Raw genomic sequence first — 18,765 nt, 5'->3', positions numbered from 1 at the left:
CAGACACACATACACACACGCACACACGCACACACTTCTTAATTTTTTATCCCCTGTCCTATAATATATAATTTTTTGCATCATGATGAGATCAGCACCCCAGAAAGCAAATTCCATTCTTCCTTTTAAGTGTCTTGTCTCCAAAAATGGCTGATGTTCCTTGTTATTGTGGACTGATGATTATGTGGCTTGTTCTGTGATCACATTCACACAGGTGATGAAAGCCCAGGACAGACATAGGCTGATCTGTTGGTCGCAGGGGAAGGCTTCAGGAGAAGGTCACAGAAAAAAGTTGCAGGGCTGCTTCCTAGCTTGAGAATTACAATGAGTCACTGTGCCACAGCTCAAATGCATCGCTGGGTATGTCAAGTGCATCTAAGCAGTAGCTGCAATTCTCATTTTGTTCCCATGCATTCAAAATAAAGATACTCTTCATAGCCTGTTTCCCAACCTTGCAAAAAATCTATTATCTTTTTCTATTTTTCTTTCACTGAAGATCTCAAAATTTTAATAGTTACAGCATTCTGTATTAGACAGTACCAGTAGTATATTTTAAACTGTTCCATCTGTATACATATTATACAGTCACTGTGATGGGTTAAAAGTGATGAAAACTTTGAAGTGTCCAACTTTTGTCTTAAAATTTTCTCTGGCTTTGTGGAAGAAGGTCAAATTATGGAGAAAAACAATGACAGAACTGCTGACCAAGAACTCCAACACAACTTGAGAACTTACTTGGCCAGTTACTAACTCCAATTGATGTTCTTATTCCTCGAAATGGCCTGAGCCAATTGTGTGTTTAAAAGAGGATAATTGATTTTTTTGTAGATAGTCTAGGGTTTCCATGTTTTTATTTTGCTGCTTTCATTATCCTGAAATAAAAAGGAACATTACAGAAGGGACTGTGGTTGGAGGACTCAGATTCTCAGTTAGCAAGTTTAAGATACCTTTGGGATAATAAACTGACCATTGTAATCACTGTTTTTCATGTTCTTGAAATTTTCATGATTTGGGGCCAGGACAGCAGGAAAGTCTTCCAGACTCTAACATACAAAAATCTATCCTAAAAAATGAAAGTGGCATTGTGGATCAAAAGGTAGAGCACTATCCTTAAGCAAAAGAAACTTGGAAACAGTGACCAGGCTCTCAGTTTAAGACTTAGAAAAAAAGAATGAAAGAAATAAAAAGAGAAAGAAAGATGGAAGAGACGAAGAAAGAGAGAGAGAGAGGAAGGAAGGAAGGAAGGAAGGAAGGAAGGAAGGAAGGAAGGGAAGGAGGGGGGGAGGGGAGAGGCAGGGAAAAGAAAATGCTAGTCAAGTATGTGGTTTTACTGTGTTTTTTCTTTAAGTATGGAATACTCTGGGTTGGTATTCCTTTACGAAAGAATCATGCTTAATTTCATTTTGTTTTATTTTCTAATGATCTATTTGCTAATATATTTGCTTTCTCTAAAATACAGTTTAAGGGTTTATCCTATGTGTACAGCACCCAAGAAGTCTTTTGAAATGACTGGATTTTCAAAGATTATAAATGGGTAATCTAGATGGGCAATGTGAAGATGAAATATGATATTATGTTAAAATTAATAAATTGGACATGAATGTTAGTGGCTGAGGCATCACTTACAGCTTGATTTCTTTCCAAGCTACATATATAAAATTGCAATCAAAACCTCTGGCCATGAAATTGTTGGTAGAACTGAGATAACACTTGTAAGATGTTTGCCATAGTTAGTTTTACAGATATCCTTAGAAGCCAAGAATATCTGGGAAAGAATTACCTCAAAAGCATATCACACTTGAACTCTTTCATGTCCATTTGAAAAGCTAATAACACTACAAAAACCTGGCTTAGTGCACTCACTGTCTTATCTTGTCCTCATCACTATTCCTAAATCAAGGTTTGGTGGTGTACTTGGGCTTTGCTTTTTACCTGTTATTGTTTCTAGATTTAAGACAGCTTCACTAAGCATGTACACCCCTTTCTAACTGCCTATATTTCTTTGTTAGGCCCAAGACAGTGGCTTTCAATTTTTGTGGACATAGATATTAATTTATTTAAAAATTTAGCATTCTAATGAATTCTTCTCAGAGTTAGTAATTTGATAGACTGAAGGCAAATCTTAGAAACTGAACCAGTAACACATATCCAGAGATTATAGTGAATATAATATTCATTTGGTATCATATGCTGTGTCCAATATATCATCAGATATAAATATTCATATTTCCTACATGAAACATTGAAACCAGTGTGAAATATTTATATTTTTGCATGAAAAAGAAAATGAACCTACCTGTATACAAGAGCTTATTATCATTAAAAGATTTTTACCTTCAGTAAACACAATTTTGATTGATATTTAAAATGTACCTGCTAAAGTTTTACAACAGAAGATAAAAGATTAAAAAAGTGTTTTTAAAAAAAGAATCTAACATTGCATGATGGTGGTTTACATTTGTTATTAGCTACAAAAGGGGCTAAAATCTGAGGATCATGGTTCAAAGCCACTACATGCAGGAAAGTCCTGAGACTCTAATTTTCAATTAATCAAGAAAGAAAAGAGCTAGAAGGGTTAGAGCACAATCTTAATTGAAAAAAACTAAGTTACTGAACCCAGACCCTGAATTTAAGCCCCCCCAAGTGGTGCATATACACTCCTACACATACACATACATACATACATACATATATACATACTTACAATCACTCACATACACACACAAACACACAATCTAGAAGACAGATAATTTTGCTTCTAAAGATACCCTAACCTCCACTCATTTTAGAAATTGGGTTTGTTGTCAAAATAATAAAATCAGATTACCTTTCACATTTGAAATGACAGAAGCTTTTAAGGTGTTTAATATCTATGGATTTGTATCAGCTTGCTTTTCTTCAGCATTTACTGAATCTTCTGTGTTCTTATGAAGATCAGACTCACCTAAAAATAAAATAAAGCAGATAAAACAACATCACCCTTGGAACATCATTCAAATGAAGTTGGGAGATATAGCAATTGGTAAAATGTTGAAGACTGGATAACAAATCATTTCCTGTAGATCATCTAGCATTTGAAAATATAATTTTGTTAGGAATATGGGAAAATCACACAGATGTACAAATGTTTATTAATTCACATGTAACACTGAGTTGTCCTCAATACTTTTAAATATTTTCCATAGAAATGAATTCTTTAGAAATCTCCAGTGATCCAAAACTAATCTTCGAAGAAACAAGCATCCCATTAAAAGATGGGCCAAAGACTTAAAGAGGTCTTCTCTGAAGAAGAAATAAAAATGGCCTATAGACACATGAAGAAATGCTCAACATCTCTGGCCATAAAAGAAATGTAAATCAAAACAACTCTAAGATTCCACCTCACTCCAGTTAGAATGGCCAGGATCAGGAAAACAAATAACAACAGATGCTGGAGGGGATGTGGCCAGGAGGGATCACTACTACACTGTTGGTGGGAGTGCAAACTCGTTCAACCTCTATGGAAAGCAGTGTGGCAGTTCCTCAAAAGACTAAACATAGAGTTCCCCTATGACCCGGCAATTCCACTACTTGGCATTTACCCAACCATCCAGAAACAAGGACATACTAAAATCCACTAGCATAACGATGTTCATTGCAGCACTATTTACCATAGCAAAGATATGGAACCAACTTAGATGCCCCTCAGTTGATGAGTGGATCAAGAAGATGTGGTATTTATACACAATGGAATTCTATGGTGCTGTCAGAAAGAACGACATCACCCCAATTGTAAGGAAATGGAAAGACTTAGAAAAAAATCATATTAATGAAGTAAGCCAGAACATAGGCTCAATGGTTTCTCTCATTTGTTATAATTAGTAGAAACCTGGGGCTCTCCTAGCAGAGATTTACAATAGAACAAAACCTAGATCCATGAGGCCATATAGTATGATGCTAAATGAAAGGACCCCCAGGATACAGAAACAAAAGCCATATAATGAGTCATTAGATGTCATTAATGTACTATGCTATCTCTCATCCCTTTTGCTGTCCCTTGGTTATCTCATATTGTTACAGTATTTCACCTTGTTATCTGATATATTGGATATATGTGTATTTGGTTATTTAAAATAGGATAGGGAAGGTGTGAAAACAAATGAGGGGTAGGGGAAGGGGGAGGGAAATGGGGACCAAGACATGAGAAAAGGTATCAATGTTTGTGAAGTAATGCACCTTCTATCTGGTGAATATAATGTAACCCTTCTATTAATTATAATAGTAATATATGGAAAAAAGTAATTATCTTCTGTAATGCAATTTTATTTTAGAAACACTTATGTTCTATATGTCTTAAAGAATAGTAAAATATTAGCGTGGAAAATATTCTAGTACATCTTGAGAAGTAGAAGATTGATCAAAAATGGAATAAAAAGATGTAGAGGATTGGCAAAAGTAAAATGATAAAGTAAAATGTTCAGCTAAGAGAGTCTTACTATTCAAGATACAAATTTGTCAAAGCAATCAGAAATTAAATTGCTGTGTCAATGACTGAAAACATCTTAGTAATTTAAAATATATTCTTATATGATTGGGTTTTTTGTTTGAAATTTGAGTATGTTAGCAATTATACTTTTCACCAGTTAACTTTGAGACAATTCTTGCAGCATATTGTAAAACAATGAAAATTCAATTGAAGGAGATTTTATATTGAAGTCATATAATTAGTGAGCATGTATAATTTATAGGGAAAAATCACAAGGCAAATGTTATTTGTGATTTTTATTATTGTTACATTGTGTTTTATTGTCTTTTTAAGACAATAAGATAGATGCCTGATGAACCCGGTACCTGGAGGATCGTTACAGGAGGTTGAGATCTAAGGATCTGAGCTGGAGAGCTGCAGTTCGACTTGCAGTCTGGGCAGGGAAGCCCTGGAGACCCTTATCACTAATTAACCAGCAGAGCCAGAAGTAAGGCTGTGACCCGCGTGGTAGAGCACTAGCCTTAGCATAAAGCACAAGGACGAGCCGGGCCCCTGGTGGTTCACTGCTGTAATCCTAGCTACTCAGGAGGCTGAGCTCTGAGGATCGCGATTCAAAGCCAGGCATGGTTGGAAAGTCCGGTGAGGCTCATCTCCAGTTACCCGCCAGGAAGCCGGAGGTGGCGCTGTGGCTCTACATGGTAGAGCCCTACCCTTGAGCTGAAGAGCCCAGGCCCAGATTTCAAGACCCACGGCCAGCAACAGCAACAGAAAGCACAAGGACAGCTCCGAGGTTCTAAGTGCAAACCTTCAAAACAGCACAAATAAAATTAAATTAACAAAATATACTTGGTAGGGAATATCTGTTTTAGCATCAAAATGTCAGGTACATAGTCTCCTAATTTTCTGATCATTCTTACATAATAAACAAATATCCTGTGACCAAAAATTTTTTACCGGACTTTAAGTGGAACCCACGATTTAAAAAATTCTTGAATCCAACTTCCATTGGCTCATGTTTATAATCCTGGATTCTTGGGAGAATAAAATAATTATGGGCACACTGGCATGTACCGAATCTCCAGCCTGCTCACACTGAGACTGGTTTCAGGCCAGCCCAGGAAGAAATGTCCACAAGACTCCACTTCTATATAAAGAAGCTGAATGCAATTAGCAAGCTGGATCTATGATTCCAGCAATAAAGAGAAAGGAGACCCTATCTAAAAAGTAACAGAAAGAAGGGGGAAAGGGGCTCAAGCAGAAGAGCACAAGGCCATGAATTCAAACTGCAGTAACTCCAAAAAGTAAAAATAAAAGTGCTTGGATTCTTAAACTGTACGTTTATTTCTCAAGGTGTTTTACATAGCTCACAAAGGTCCAAAGGTCATGAAATATATGAAATGGATTAAACAATGAAAATCATTTTTTTTTCTGGCGGAATGGTTGAAATGATCGAACTTTTGTCCGTATGAATCCCTGAATAACTTACAAGTAGTATTACCTGTTAACTGTAAAGTCATCCATAAATAAAATGGACTTACCAAGAACTCTAATTTAGTGTGTCCTAAGCAATCTGGCTTGCAATTGCTTGAAATTGCTCAGCAACATCGTCTGTGTGTGTGTGTGTGCGTGTGTCCTTAAACAAGGATAGAATGCTTCATTTCTGAAGAAAGACACTGTATTAATGTTGCAAAATTCTCAGCATATGTTTTATAGTTTTTGTTCCCATCATTTTCAGGTACCCACTGAGCATCTTGGAATGCTTTTCCATCCAATAATGGGAATGAGCATATAAACAACACCATATAAGTTAAAATTTTAATTTATGTTATGACATACACACATATCTTGTGCCTGGATCCTTCCTATTATTTTGCCATGAGGGCATATCCTCTTCTGCCTTACCACAGGCCCATCGCACTGGAGGAATCCCATCATGCACTGAGACCTCTGAGAGTGAGCCAAGAGTACCCTTACTTTCTTAGTGGTTTACTGCGGACATTTTGTCACAGTCCTGAAAAGTTGACTAAACACAAATAGTGATAGATCACAATGTATTACAATATTATTGTCATTAAAGCATTAATTTAATCTTTTAAAATGTTAATATTCTACTTAGTTTTAATTTTTTTTGCCAGTCCTGGGCCTTGAACTCAGGGCCTGGGCACTGTCCTTGGGCTTTCTCAAGGCTAGAACCACTTGAGCCACAGCAATATTTCTGGCTTTCTTTTTTCTATGAAAATCGTACTGAGGAATCGAACCTGGGTCTTTGTGCATGCTAGGTAAGCACTACCTACCACTAGGCTAAACTCCCGGCCCCTCTACTTAGTTTAAAATTCCCTTTAAATGAGAAACATATCTAGTTTTATTTTTTATTTTTTAAGCAACAAAAGGAACCTATTTGTTAACATCTTTTTTACTGATGCTTTGAATCTCATACTGATTTCTGTTTTGTTATTGTAAAGGTGATATACAGAGAAGTGATAGTTACATAAAGCAGCTAATGAGTACAGTTCTTTCTGAACACTGTTACCTCTTCCCTTTCGTGTGTGTGTGTGTGTGTGTTGTGTGTGTGTGTGTGTGTGTGTGTGTAAAGATTATGAGCAGGGGATTACTGTCACCTAAGTAATAAGAGCGCTTCTTTTTAGTTACTGCTACCCCTTCCCTCATTTTCTCCTGCTTACCACTCCCCCACCCCAGTTTATAATGTTCATTTCCATCATCCCATGGTGATCTGTCTGTGTCCCCTTTGCCCTTCCCTAAACAGGTAAACTTACATACAAGATTAAACAGTAAAGAAAAAAAGAAACACACTGAAGAGGGAAATCCCTCTTTATGTTTCTTGGAGTTTATTTTGATGAATATCACTTTATATGATCATATGCATGTAGCTATTGAGCTTTTGTGATCCTCTCCTAAGAATATCCTCCTTTGGTCTCATTATGTGAATATCTAGAGACCTGTATAATTTATCATGCTCAAGTGTATTTTTCTGGTCTTTTACCATCCAATGTGTTTACTTGTGCATTTATAGTCACATTCTAGTTCCCATTCTCATTGCTACAATATTATTATATATTTAATATCTCAAGTACTGTAAAAATACAATGGAACATCTAATTCATCAGTAATTCTTCCTGATTACAGAGGTAATCCAAAGCACTGTGATACACATCCTGAGAGTAGTGAGAAATTAAAAATATTATAGAGAGACTAATGAAGTTAAAAATAATAATTCAGCTACGATCACACAGGAGGTCTCCAAGCACATTTTACATATTATAGAAGCCATGTTGGAACACATCAGGCTGTTTGGTTGATTAAGTTCAAGCCACAGCTAAATTGCTATAACTGAAGAGATTTTTAGAGGCAGCATGAGAACAGAGAAAGGAAGAGTCATGCTGTAAGCCTAAAGGGTCTGGAGAGAGAACAGAGAAATGTGGGTACAAGTGAGGTTATTTATAATCTCCTCTGAAGACCACGGTTAAGATAGCAATAATTCTACTGTTCTTGAAACTGGGTTAATCATTGGGGTTATGACAAAGTCTAGAACCTGGCCGCTCTACAAGCAGGGTACAGGATCCCAGACAAGTTCTGGTTGTACATAACACTGCTACTGGATGAGAGGTACCTAAATGTGAGAACTGTTCCGGAGTTATTTCCTGACTTGTAACCAAGTTTTCAGTTTACTGATACAGTATCCCTGTTAACAGTAAAACATCGAAGTTACCTTTCTCTTCCCCATTCCCCCTGTAGATTTCTTCAGTTTCTACTCCCACATCTCTTACCACAAAACTTTCTGTACAGTCTTAGAGTCATTACTCATAGGAAAATTTTGACTACTGACTAGGCTTTGGCTGTCAAGAAACACTAAAGTACAGAAATAGAACAATATTTTTTAGAGGACTGTCCTATGCAATCAGTTTTCTCCTGTGAGATTGGATGTTATTCCTACTGCCAGCAGGTGTTTTAAAAATATAAAACATAGTAAAAGGTGATATCATTTCATTTCTATATATTCACCATTTAAGTCAGGCTTCTATATAGTAGAGTCGGCTCTCCTCCAATGGATGCTGATGAATATTACCTAACCATGAGCAAGACTTGCCAGAGAATCTAAGCCTAAAGCTGGTTCTAACCCTAACCTTACGCCACCGTCAATTTTTGTTCTGTCAGTTTTGTTCACAGGTGTGTGCTCAGATGTTCCATATGTGCTGATTCATATGATGCCTCTGCAAATATTGTAATGGCTTTATTCATAGCTGTCAACCTTATGTTGGGCTCTGCATATACAAAATGCACAGCACACCTTGATCATAATACCTCATGAGATGCATTCACCGCTCTCTTTGGGCAGAAAGTTAGGTGCATGGCATGCTAGAGTCTCAAGACAAATGCTGTGGCTTGGAAATGTAACATGAATCTCTTCACACCTGCTCATGGTCTGCTACAACTTGGAACCTGAACCATAAGCAATATATTCCATTCCATTCCAGAAGGCTCTCCAGAGAGTGGAAGGTTCTGTTCCTCCAACTTGTGCATTCTCTTTGAGAAGAAAGAAAGGAAAAATGGATGTGGGATTGATTCTCAGTTTTGTTTAAATCATCATGGCCTTGGTGGATGTGAGGTAGAAAAAACCCACCTTAAGATGGCTCATGACAGCTACTGGTGCTTGCTATTCAGGGGCTGCTCTAAAGAGAAGTGACCATTCCCACGGAATCCCCACCCACTCCAGTCCTAGAGGTGGTTCATAGTAGAAGATGGTAGGCTCTAATGGACAGAAGCTACATATGTACAGCCCTTCACCTCTCATGTATGTGTTTCCTGGCTCTGATTTTCCACGTTGCTAGGACTTCTATAAATTCACCGACCACGAGCTCGGCAATTGTGATCCTACATTCCATCATGGCTTTAGCTGCCTTGCTTTCAAATCTTCAAGACTCAGGAGCACAGCAGGAATGGTGAGAAGGCCTGCTTCCCCTGAGTAAGCCTCCATCAGGGAAAATATTGTTCTTTTAGGAACTGCTATCTTCTGAGTTTAGGGACAATGACAGGATGCCTGTGGCATCACAGGTGGAAACAGAGCAGAAGGGAACAAAACTAAGCATTCCCACACACGTGCCACAGCTTTGCTACAAGGATAACCATAGGCCCTCCAATAGTCTCCTGTCAGCTCACAGAAGACTGGAGACTGGGTAAAAAGACACAGATGCTGAAAAATGTGTGGCAGATAATGAAAGCCTTTTCCTCATTCCAAATCGATAAGATCTTATTAAAGGGACCCAGGAGGTGGAGGAAAGTGCTGTTACCTTTTGTAACAGTTCCCTGTCACAGAAGTATGCACACATTTCAAGTCAGCTTTTCCCAGCTGCTTTAGAGATGTACTAGCGTGCTCCTCTCTCTCTCTCTCTCTCTCTCTCTCTCTCTCTCTCTCTCTCTCTCTCTCTCTCTCTCTCTCTCTCTCTCTCTCTCTCTCTCTCTCTCTGTCTCTCTCTCTCTCTGTCTCTCTCTGTGTCTCTCTCTGTCTCTCTCTGTCTCTCTCTCCTCCCTCTCTCTCTCTCTCTCTCTCTCTCTCTCTCTCCTCTCTCTCTCTCTCGTCTCTCTCTCTCTCTCTCTCTCTCTCTCTCTCTCTCTCTCTCTCTCTCTGCTATTCAACAGAGCAGCCTATGATTGCAGTGTCTCTTAATCAATGCTGCCCCTTTTAACATTCTCACCCACTCTCCCACCCCAACATTTCCCTTGCTTTTCTTGATTTTTAGGTTTTATATACATATATATGTATATATGTCTTTTGCTATTTGACAAAGCAGTTTGTGTATGCAGTGCACATTGAGCTGTGTATCTCATCGATATCTTCACCAACTCCCTTCAACTCACTCCTTCCTTCCCTTTTCTCAGTTCTGTGGCATATACAATGCATTTGTGCCTGATTCTTCCCCCTCCCCACTTCATTCTTCTCCTCTCACCCTGCTTCTTGTCATGTTGTTAATGAGCCCTGGTGTCTCAGGATCTAGAGCCTTTTGCTGCTCTCGGCTTAGTGGGATGGCTTTGAGGTATCTATGAAATATAATTAGAGGGCTGAAATGATTTTGCAAGGATCTGGGCTTCTCTTCAATGCCTTGATGCTTACTAATATTCCATAGCACTCAGCAGGCCAGAGCTTGCTTGTTTTCATCTCAGTGAAGTTATAATAAAGAAGCTTTCACTTCCAGTCATTTTAAGATCAGAATTGAGGGCAGTAGGAAATAAAATGGTCATATCTGAGTGCTGTTCATCTAGTGACTCATATACATGTGTTTTGTAGCTGATCACATTTTTTCACTGTGATTATGAGACATTATATCTACATGAATTTGGATAAAGTTTATGTTAGATTGGGTCTAATCTATTTAGAATGTGCAGTCGAATCTCTTGTCTATCTTGATGGGTGAGAATGTTGAAAGGGTGACATTGATCAAGACACATTGCCTTCAGAAACCGCTCTAATGAAAATGGAAAGACTTAGAAAAAATCATATTAAATGAAGTAATCCAGACTCAAAGGAACATGGACTAAATGGTTTTCCTCATTTGTCATAATCAGTAGAAACCTTGGCTCTCCTAGAAGAGATTTACAATAGAGCAAAACCTAGATACTTAAGGCCATATAGAATGGACACTAAATGAAAGGACCTCCAGGATATAGAAACAAAAGACATAGAATGAGTGATTGTTGTCTTTAATGTACTATGTTATCCTCATCTCTTTTTGCTGTCCCTTGATTATCTCATATTGTTATAGTATTTCACCTGGTTATCTGATATATTGTATATATATGTATTTGCTTATTTGAAGTCAGATAGGGAAGGGGGGAAAACAAGATGAGGAACAGGGGTGGGAGGAGGGATATGGGGACCAAGACATGAGAAAAGGTATCAATGTTTGTGAAATAATGCACCTTCTATCTGTTGAATATAATATAACCCTTCTATTAATTACAATAAAAAATATATGAAAAAAAGAAATCACCTTAATGAATGGCAAGTGTTTTGTACAACTACTTACAAATAATAAAAATACTAAAATATCCATCTAGTATCCAATTTAAACAATGAAATAATACTAATTCCTAAATAAATAATGCTTCGTGTCACCTAGGACCATTTTGAATATTTTCCTGTAATTATTTAGTTATTTTCATATGTATATGTATAAAACCATTGTGGGGGCTTTCCTTTTTTTTTAGCTTTCTGTGACAGTGCTGTATTTCAGAAAAGTTTATATTTTATTCAACATTGTCACTTAGCCATACCTGTTCTTAAATCTAGTTTATTTATTCCAACATTTGTATGCTATTAAATAATATAAGCAAACTACACCATATGAACCTTGTTCATTTCATTTTACACTCAGAAAAAATACTGATATAAACATTTTAGACCTGACTTCTGAAGATCATAAGAAAATAGGCACATTAAATTACTGAGAAATATGGCACATGTGTCTTCACCTTTGGCTAGAGTCCCAAACTACTTTATGAAATAATTCTATATACCATAAACAACAACAACAAACAGCAAGCCTGACATCATTCTCGACTATTTTCTTGTTTTCCACATTGAAACCTAACAGTTCTACTTTCAAACTCTCTCTAGCCCCTAATCTCTTCCTGCTTTTCCTTTGTATGCATTCAAGCCACCATCTTCCATCTTTGTGTATCTGGAGTGTAGATATATTCTTTATGACTGCTGCCTGGCTCAGCTCCCATCCCTACCCTGGATTAGGAGTGACAGCTTTCTTTCTGGCTCTTTAGCAAAATTTCTGGTTCCTGAACAGGGGAGTATTTTCTACTCTGTAGACAGAAAAATCCTGCTGAGACTTTATTTCAAATAAAGCCCTCCATTTCACTTCTTATCTCTTCCATGCCAAACCAATGGTCTGGTACCATGTTACTCTTTGCTCACATTGTGTTTGCCCATTTCCCTCTGCTTTTCATTCTTCCGTGGCTTCTGAATCTACCAAGTAATAAGGTGGCTGGTCCATGGGTCAGCGAATTGCGTTCAACACTCATGTTCACTTCCCTTGGTTCTCTTTGGAACGCCTGCCATGTTTACCTGAATCATCCTTGCTCCATAAAGCCGTCCTCACTTTCTTTTCACACTTTCATAACAGTAGAAATTGCTGTCATTTACTCTAAGTTTTTGGATACTTTGCAGAAACCTAAGAAATAATAATTACAGTAATACCAGCCAGTTCCCACAGAGCAGAGTGTAACTCCTAAGTGCTTCCATATGCAGCACAAACTTATTTAATTCTCCTCAAACCCGTGTGAAAGGAAAGGACTTCCCGTGTGGGAAATGCATACAGGTCAAAGTTTTCCTGCCGAAATAAACAAGTCTACAAATGAACATCATAGACAAAAGCAACTCCAACACTGGGAATTAGTGAAGGAAACACAATGACTGGAGAAGGCGTTGTTCTTGTTTACTTCAAAAGTGGTTGGATGGTTAGGAAAGCGCAGCAAATGCTGGTGACCTCCTTGCCTAGAACAGAAGCAGGGCTGAAGTCATCTGTGGCAACTTCATTGTCACTCCACTCAGTGCTGTCATTGCGCTGTTGTTAACCTTCCAGGCCCAGCTTGTCACCACCCTCTGCCACACACACATGCAACCGATGTCACATAAGCTGACCAGAGCCCCTTTTTATCTACCAAAGAAGACACCAACTCGCTCATCAACAATCCAGATGTAGTCAAGTGCTCACTGCCATCAAGAGTTCACATGTTTTGTAAAAGAACAAAAAGCAGGGGGCCGGGAGTTTGGCCTAGTGGTAGAGTGCTTGCCTAGCATGCATGAAGACCCGGGTTCAATTCCTCGGTACCACATATGTAGCAAAAAGCCAGAAGTAGAGCTGTGGCTCAAGTGGTAGAGCTCTAGCCTTGAGAAAATCCAGGGACAGTGCTCAGGCCTTGAGCCCAAGCCCAGGACGGGGGAAAAAAAAAGAGCAAAAAGCAGGTGAAAGAAAGAGGGCGATTAAGAGAGAGATGGACAGTTTGCGTCACAGATGATTCTACCTTGTGCGGCCAGCTCCTTCCACCGCTCTTTGTTCTGCTGGATGATGTCCACCAGGTTGTTTTTGAAGCTCTTCAGGTCCACAGCCGTGAGAGAGTAGTCTGGGGCACAGCTCCCATCGTTCATGGAGCCTTTTGCATTTGATCGTTTCAGAGAATCAGCAACATGTAATCCCACGATGCTGGATGAGCTGCTGGTAACCGCCCAAGAAACCAAAGGGTGCCGCAGTTAACCAAGGCGAAGACATGGAATTAGGGAACAGTGTCTGTAAAACTAGAAAAATCACTGGAGAAGCAGCAGGTCTGAAGTCCCAGAAATGAGTGTGTGTGTGAGTGTGAGTGTGTGTGTGAGTGTGTGTGAGGGTGTGAGGGTGTGAGGGTGTGTGTGTGAGTGTGTGTGAGTGTGTGTGTGAGTGTGAGTGTGTGTGAGTGTGTGTGTGAGTGTGAGTGTGTGTGTGAGTGTGTGAGTGTGTGTGAGTGTGTGAGTGTGTGAGTGTGTGAGTGTGTGTGTGAGGGTGTGTGTGTGAGGGTGTGTGTGAGTGTGTGAGTGTGTGAGTGTGTGTGTGTGTGTGTGTGTGTGTATTCTTTTACTAGTGAGCCTGGACAGCGGCTGTAATACAAAATAAAGCCACTGGGGGGCAATACTGCCTAATTTCAGCTTTCACAGGCATTTCCTGTTTTGCAGTAATGAAACATCACAAAGACGAAAATTATCCCCAAACCCCTCATTATACCTGCTTGCTCCATAGCTAGAAGTTTCAGATTTTGATGCTTCCTCTATAAGAGGAATAACAATTTTCTCGGTTGAGTCAGTCAGAAGAGAAAATGTTGGCTCTACTATGAAATCAATAAAGCCTTAAAAAGTAAAAACAAAAGAAAATCAAATTAATGTTAATTGAAGTAAGATGGGACAATAAAGACAAAATTTTCGTATTTTCTCTCATATTTGGAAGCTGAAATTAGTTTATAAATGATCTTTGGTGGTAAACAAACAAAAAGCTCATAATGATGAATATCTTAAATGTATTTGGTTAACATCTACAGTGCCAATACACAACTTGCAATGTATTGTTATAAGGGTTAAATAGAATATCTGGTTATTTCATAGGTATAAGCAGAAAACATGATGTTTTATTAGAGTCTTCATGAGCTACTGATTTATAATTAGGCAAATCTTCAGATCTATATATTTAATTTTGACGATCTAGCCAACTTGCACATTTACTTATTCTATTTAAATGTCAGGAGGAATGGAATATGTTTAAATAGAATTCAATTTACAAATGTTCCTGACAAAATTCCCTATTTGTACGGCAAAACCTAGATACATAAGGCCATATAGGATGATGCTAAATGAAAGGACCTCCAGGATATGGAAACAAAAGCCATATAATGAATGATTGTTGTCCTTAATGTACTATGTTATTTCTCATCTCTTTTGTTGTCCCTTGGTTACTCTCATATTGTTACAGTAGCTGATCTTGTTATCTGGTATATTGTATATATGTTTATTTGTTTATTTGAAATAGGATAGGGAAGGGGAAAAACAAGAAGAGGGAAGGGGTGGGGGGAGGGAAATGAGGACGAAAACATGACAAGAGGTAGCAATGTTTGTGAAGCAATGCATCTTCTATTCTACCTGGCAAATATAATGTAACCCTTCTATTAATTACAATAAAAAATTTTAAAAAGTAAAAACAGAATAAATAGGTAAGGAAAGTGAAAATAAATGCAAATGTTACAATTTCTTGAGTTCTAAGGTGAATAGTAAGAGCTTCTTGTATGTTCTTGAGGATGAGTTTTAATGATAACAATGGGTCTGATTACCTTCATCATTATTTTGGAATGAGTAACACAACCTTTATAGGCACTTTAACTGTGCTATAAGACAGCCTCTAAGAGCTGGACGTCAGTGGTTCACGCTTGTACTATCAGCCACTCAGGAGGCTGGGATCTGAAGACGTGGATGAAGCCAGCCCAGAAAGGAAAGACCTGGATATTCTTGTTTCTAATTAACCATCAAAAAGCCCCAAGTGGAGGGAGAGCTCAGATGGTGGATGCCACCCTTGAATAACAAAGCAAAGGAACAGCATCCAGTCCCTAAGTTCAAGCCCCAGTACACTCTCTCTCTCTCGCGCACACACACACACACACACACACACACACACACTAAATCTGTAATATAGTATGACAAATCTCTTTTGTACCCCTTTGGGTACTACTTCCTTGTGTATTTTTAATACATTTTTAGCATTTCACAAATCTTCTGTATCAGAAAATATGAAAATCTGTTAATTCATCATATACTTACTAATCAACACAAAGAAGCTAAGGGGACGTACCCAGGCCCTGAGCTTAAGCTCAAGTACTCTCTCTCTCTCTCTCTCTCTCTCTCTCTCTCTCTCTCTCTCTCTCTCTCTCTCTCTCTCTCTCTCTCTCTCTCTCTCTTTCTGACAGTAAAAGTAGTATGATTTAAGCTTGCTAACACAAGTGTGTTGGCTTTCCTATTCAATATGCAACGTGTACATTCTATTCCTAACAAAAGACTCACAGCTAACAAGCAGGGATGCATTTTTCTTTCAACAAGAGGCATTGTTACCAATTTGGTTACTAGTGGTCAAATTCTATTGTTGACCAAAACAGAAATAATATTTCAACCCCTAAAGAAACTACATAATTAAAGTTTTTCACACCTCAGGCCACAGGATGGCAAGAACTCTTTCTTTTCCTTTCCTTACTGTATCAGTTAGAGCTTCCTGCCAGTATGTTAATATTTCAAATTGCTGTTTATTATTCTCTGAATGTAAAGTGTTAGTTCTCAGCGTGTGGGCGCGTGCTGTCAAATCGGCAGCGAGAACAGTAACATCTCTGGGAGACAGCATTAATCCCCACCACTTTGAGATGTCAGGACTGAATGATGGTTTTTACATTTAAAGCACTTGTCAGATGGAAAATGACACACAAAGAACAGGGGCTCGTCCTCTGGGAGCATTTATCTCCCAGTGTTTAGGCAGAGCAGGAAACAACAACTATTCTAAGCTCTGTGTACACCTCAACTTCTCAACCCTCACTGGGGCTTCAAATCAAGCACTTCTTGCCTGAGGGGGAAAAATAATGGCCTACCACCTGACTATGAGAGGAGAAAGGGAAAGGGGGTCCTTAGGTCCTGGAAAATATCTGCATAGGAAGATGATCCATAAAAGAACTCATATTTCTAGTAGATTATCCACAGTATATATTGAGGTATGTATCTAATTTTTAAAATACTTCAATAATTTTGTGTCTTCTTGGACATTTAAAGTCTTCTTGGACATTAAATGTTTGTTGTCCAAGCTGTGCCTGTGGTAGCAATGCCCTGGATATATTAGCCTGTCCAGAGAGATATCATATCCGTTAAATATGACAGCAAATGCTATCACATCTACAAAACCAGGCAATATCAATGCTTCCTGGCTTGCAGATGAGGTCCCGGTGTGCCACGTCAGCATTCTCTACTCAGTGATGTGACCCATGTTTGGTCTTCAAATGAAGAGGTGTTAGAACTTGGAAAGAAGAAAAAAGGACAAAGCAAACAGCTTTGTAGTAGGCCCTAGTAGAGCACAGCTCCAGAGGCGACCCTAGAGTTGGTCTTTCATGTAATTCAGCAGGGAGGACGTTGACTTAGGGAATAACTGTTGAAAATATTTGAACTGTGTGGCATTGTAATCCTAGGTTTTAATAAGGGACTGGAGTTGCTGTGCTCCACACAAATACAGGTAACAATGAATGAGACTGGAAGTATTATCCTTTTGCAAATTTCTTGCTATCGCCTTACCTCTTTATCATACCAAGATGTTTTATCAAAAGAAAACAAAGGAAATATTTCAATGAAGTGGTCTTACATAGATTTCAAAAAACTAAAAACCAGCATCCAAATAAAAATACCATTCTGTTAAATAAGAATAAAATTTACAACCAGCACCATAAGAACATTGACTAATGTAGCTTGATTGAATTCACCTGATAAATTTATATCAATAATTCTCCTTCTGCACCATCTAGATGCCAAAATACAGAGTGTGAGGTTTTCCTGGCAGTCTTTCAGCAGCTCATGTACACATTTGAAGCCTGACCAGCCTCCCGGAGCCCCAGCGCTCCAGGACCATGTTTCCCCAGCATTACCTATCTGAGACTGGGCCACCATGGTCGATTTCCGGTCACACAGTGGGGAGAAGGGAAGCCCTAATTCAGCTTCTTTATCTCCCTGGGGGAAAGAAAGGCGCATTAGTACAGACTTGGCTCAAGAATTTAATAAACAGCCTCATTCTAGGGCTTCAAAAGCCCCATTGTTCATTGCTAATCAGAACTGCCATGTCCTGTATTTATAGGTGATACACCCGCGTTTCTCCACTTTTTCTAGGTGGTATTCTGTTGGGGGCTTTCTGAAGTGCGAGCATTATGAAAATATTCAGTATCTGTAGATTATGTGACTTGAGTGACCTTTGCTCCTTGAGAGCTTCTGAAGTTACCAGAAATTGAGCATCTCACTATAGAACTTGGCATTTAATTAACAATAAAGTTCACGGATGTTTGGAAGGAAGGAAGGAAATTTTCCCATCCTTTCCTCCCTCCTCCCCCTCCCCCTCACTTCTTCTTTCTTTTTTTCTTTCTTTCTTTCTTTCCTTCTTCCTTCCTTCCTTCCTTCCTTCCTTCCTTCCTTCCTTCCTTCCTTCCTTCCTTCCTTCCCTCCTTCCTTTCATGTGAGTTTGAACTCAAAACCTGGGCCCTGTCTCTTGGCTTTGTCACTCAAGGCTACCTCTCTACCACATGAGCCACAGCTCCACACCTGGGTTTTTAGTAGCTAATTGAAGATAGACTCATGGACTCGTGGCCTCATGGACTTTCCTTTCCTACTGGCTTCAAACTGAGCTCCTCAAATCTTAGCCTCCTGGATTCTATGGGTGAGCTGCTGACATCTTTGGCTTTGTGTGGTTTTATTGTTATTGGTAATAGTGGTTTGTTTTTATTATGAAGCCAACTACACATCACCACAGCTTTGAAACAAAGCTCTTGTGATCGGATTGCTTTTTCAAATTTAACCTGCATGAGCATTTCCAAACATCTTTCTAGTCATTAAGTTTTATCAACTTTTCCAAGTATGTAATGAGGCATGTCCATAACATTCTTTCATTCTATATCCACAGTTTTATTTTAACACATTTTTCTCAGAAAATTAAAGAATTAAAATGCCAATGATAATTTAATCTTATATAATA

At 38.6% G+C, this 18,765-nt stretch overlaps 1 protein-coding gene across 3 annotated transcripts in view; it reads right to left on the bottom strand.

Annotated features, from left to right (window-relative positions):
* Positions 1 to 270: 270 nt before the first annotated feature.
* The window catches only part of Pde1a (phosphodiesterase 1A), a 79,599-nt gene continuing 61,104 nt past the window's right edge, over positions 271 to 18,765 (bottom strand). The window contains exons 10-14 of one of the 3 annotated variants that reach the window (XM_090342517.1): positions 17,672 to 17,753; positions 14,245 to 14,365; positions 13,514 to 13,704; positions 2,828 to 2,944; positions 271 to 872 (exon numbers count right to left, since the gene is read on the bottom strand). In XM_090342517.1, coding sequence (XP_090198643.1) covers positions 2,871 to 2,944; positions 13,514 to 13,704; positions 14,245 to 14,365; positions 17,672 to 17,753 — 468 coding nt within the window. In that variant the 3' untranslated portion in view covers positions 271 to 872; positions 2,828 to 2,870. The remainder of the gene's footprint in view (positions 873 to 2,827; positions 2,945 to 13,513; positions 13,705 to 14,244; positions 14,366 to 17,671; positions 17,754 to 18,765) is intronic. The other 2 variants (XM_090342518.1, XM_090342516.1) reach the window with 2 other exon arrangements.

This window comes from Megascapheus bottae, chromosome 12 (genome assembly GCF_031878675.1).
Source record: "Megascapheus bottae isolate mThoBot1 chromosome 12, mThoBot2.hap1, whole genome shotgun sequence".
Classification (NCBI taxonomy): domain Eukaryota; kingdom Metazoa; phylum Chordata; class Mammalia; order Rodentia; family Geomyidae; genus Megascapheus; species Megascapheus bottae.
The sequence above is the reverse complement of the archived record's forward strand: the minus strand, read 5'-3'. Positions and strand labels throughout refer to the sequence as shown.